Source organism: Sinocyclocheilus rhinocerous, unplaced genomic scaffold (genome assembly GCF_001515625.1).
Source record: "Sinocyclocheilus rhinocerous isolate Xijiao unplaced genomic scaffold, SAMN03320098_v1.1 scaffold1841, whole genome shotgun sequence".
Classification (NCBI taxonomy): Eukaryota; Metazoa; Chordata; class Actinopteri; order Cypriniformes; family Cyprinidae; genus Sinocyclocheilus; species Sinocyclocheilus rhinocerous.
Genome location: NW_015666172.1, coordinates 37,035 through 40,288, shown reverse-complemented (window position 1 = coordinate 40,288; position 3,254 = coordinate 37,035). Strand labels below are relative to the sequence as shown.

At 34.9% G+C, this 3,254-nt stretch overlaps 1 protein-coding gene across 1 annotated transcript in view; it reads left to right on the top strand.

The window, feature by feature from the left end:
* Nucleotides 1–3,254, top strand: part of LOC107731941 (segment polarity protein dishevelled homolog DVL-2-like) — a 16,202-nt gene that overhangs the window by 4,380 nt on the left and 8,568 nt on the right. The window contains exon 2 of the mRNA XM_016543167.1: nt 3,061–3,130. Within this exon, the coding sequence (XP_016398653.1) occupies nt 3,061–3,130 (70 nt within the window). The remainder of the gene's footprint in view (nt 1–3,060; nt 3,131–3,254) is intronic.

Genomic DNA, 3,254 nt, shown 5'->3' with positions numbered 1-3,254 from the left:
GTGACTGGCCAGCATCTGAAAACTTGCAATGATGAGAAAGCACCAATGAAACCTTTGGCGACATCCTGATGGAGAAATAAAGTACAATTTATCTCAAGAAATGAAACGATGCCTTTTAAATCATTTAAAATGTAATACCAGTTAATTAAATTTGTGATGAAACAGAAGTTGCAACCATTTTTTTTGGCACACAAAAAAAATCTCAATCCATCGCACAACACGGGAAGCATTGATGCTGACTGTTCATTAGTTGCACGGATTTGTAACAGAACATGCACATTTCATATTATAAGTCTACCTTAAACAGCATTAAAATAATATCAAAATATGCCTGCCTGCTGTTGATAAATACCAGTGGTGGTGACGCTTTACAAATTGATTGATCAATTGTCCCAATGTTTACTAAGCCATAGTCTCTTTACCAGTGCAGGGACTCGTGTGCACGATCTAGTGATTCACTACCTAGGGAACTGACTGAGACGCAGTCTGCTTTGATAACAGCCTTGTGAAAGGATTCAGTTGTTTATTCTCGTTCGGAATGACAAACTCCTCTCCGAAGCCCCTTCACGAGACCAGAAACGCAGTGTAATCCACCCCGTTTGAAAAGAGCCTGGTTGTTAGTCATGTTTAATGTTGACTTTTAACTTCACAGGACAATTGCAAAAGTTTGCACACGCAAAAACCCATTCAACACGCCCATGTAAACTTCAAATAAGCGTATTACTGTGGTTTACATTAACGTTACACGTTTCGTCGTAAGCATCAATGGCTTATAAAAGAGAGAGGCCACACGATCTCTTCATATCTTTTTACGTCACGGAAACACAAAAATACCATACAACCCGCCAAAATTAAACCTAAAATTGATTATAGTAACACAGCTTTGACATTGTGTTTTATGGATTAAACCAGAAGAAAGACCACGTTCCCTTCACGGACAATTGCAAAAGTTTGCACACGCAAAAACCCATTCAACACGCCCATGTAAACTTCAAATAAGCGCATTACTGTGGTTTACATTAACGTTACACGTTTCGTCGTAAGCATCAATGGCTTATAAAAGAGAGAGGCCACACGATCTCTTCATATCTTTTTTACGTCACGCCAAAATTAAACCTAAAATTCATTATAGTAACACAGCTTTTGACATTAAGTGTTTTATGGATTAAACGAGAAGAAAGACCACGTTCCCTTCACTTAAACAGCTAATTTCCCTCAGACATATTCATACAACGCTTATTCAATGTTTTTATATATGTCGTACGTTTGTGTATAAATACATAAGTTTTAAATAATACGTTTACACCTTTTTTTAATATACAAGTATTGATAAATTCAGTCTAAGTACAAATTCAGTTCCACTTACCTGACGCGTGAACTTGACATACATTTAACATCTAAATAATCATTTTTCTTCGGACACACGACTTATAAAACACTTCTAAATATCCACTCAAAAACATCGGATATGCTGTATGTTTTTGTCGATAAATTTAATCTAAAAATAACATTTATTTAGTAGCACTTACCTGACTCGTGAACTTGACAAGAAGGCGCTGTTTCTCCCGCGAAGACACTCAGGCTGTGTTCGAAATGCCATACTATCATACTACTCTTACTATTTCTGCAGTATTCAGTATGTATGCTGTGCATAGTATGCAAATTTTCTGTATGCATGTAATACCCGGATTACCTACTATATTCGCCAGAATCTGCTAAATATAACTCAAGTACACTGGCCGCGCGCTCAATCCACTCAGCGTGCTTTGTTAATCAGCTCGCGCACATCAGCTATACAGGCGTTAATACTGAATGTTTAACATCATATTCATTGCATACATATACTTCGTAGCAGACATCCTTAACTCCTTTCCGCTGTCTGTTGTTCTGTTGTTGGTGTTTCTTTGTCTGAATATGGCACTTATCACATGCTGTGGTATCGGCGTTTGGTATCGGGGCATTTTAACGAGTACGAGTACAGGAGACCAGTATCGGGCCCGATACCAGTATCGGTATCGGTGCATCCCTAGAAAGAAGTCTCTTATGCTCACCAAGATTGCATTTATTTTATCAAAAATACAATAAGAACTGTAATATTGTGAAATATTATTGCAGTTTAAAGTAACTGTTTTCTATTTTAATGTATGTAATTAATTTCTGTAATGACAAAAAGATGAATTTTCAGCATTCTTCAGTGTCTCATGATTCTTCAGAAAATACTCTAATACACTGATTTGGTGCTCACCATTCATTTCTTCTTATTATTAATATTGAAAACAGTTGTGCTGCTTATTATTTTATGGAAACTGCAATATATAGTTTTTTTTAGGATTCTTTGATGAATAAAAAGTTCAAAAGAACAGCATTTCTTAAATATAATTTTTTTTTAAATATGATAAATGTCTGTACTGTCACTTTTGATCAATTTAATGTCTTTATTGAATAAAAGGAATAATAAAAAAATTATATTGACTCTAAACTTTAGAATAGCAGCATATATTTTTTGTTTGCGTGTTTATCAACTAGCTTATTTTCTTTTTGTAATATAAATATTTCAAGCAGAAATGCAGTCTTTTGAGCAGTCTTTTGTGGTCCGGCCAGTGAGAATTGTTGACTGGGCAAGTAAAAAAATTACTACTACTGTCTCAATTAGTCGACAAAAAAATCCTTATTGAATTCATTATTCATGAATTCACCTCAGATTGTGTGGCTTGTGGATGAGATGTGTGTAGTATTACATTAGAGTTCAAATGTACAAATATTTCCATAGTCATATATTTTAGGAGGGACATGAGCCAGGGAACAGAATATAATATAAAATTGGGATATTAACATTAAATATCAGCATTGTGACAGTGAGTTGTTGTTGTTGTTGTTTTTTTTAAATGTGCAAGCACTCATATTTTCTTAATATATTTTAAAGTATGTAAATTAAGTCCATTCCATAAGTAAAGTCAAAATAGCCTAGATGCATGCATTTATGTATAAATTCATAAATCTGTGAAAATGTGTGTTCCTTCATTTTAATTCTGTCTCTTTTTGGTAATTGTGTCTGCTCAGGGTGGTGAAGGAGGAGATCTCAGACGACAGTGCCAAGCTGCCATGCTTCAATGGAAGAGTTGTCTCCTGGGTAAGAACTGTTCCTGTTCCAGTCATTCAGCAGTAGCTTTCCCCCCAAATGATATATATATATATATATATATATTCAGACACCAGTTCTTGTCACATTCAAATTGGTTGTCATAGTAACACCA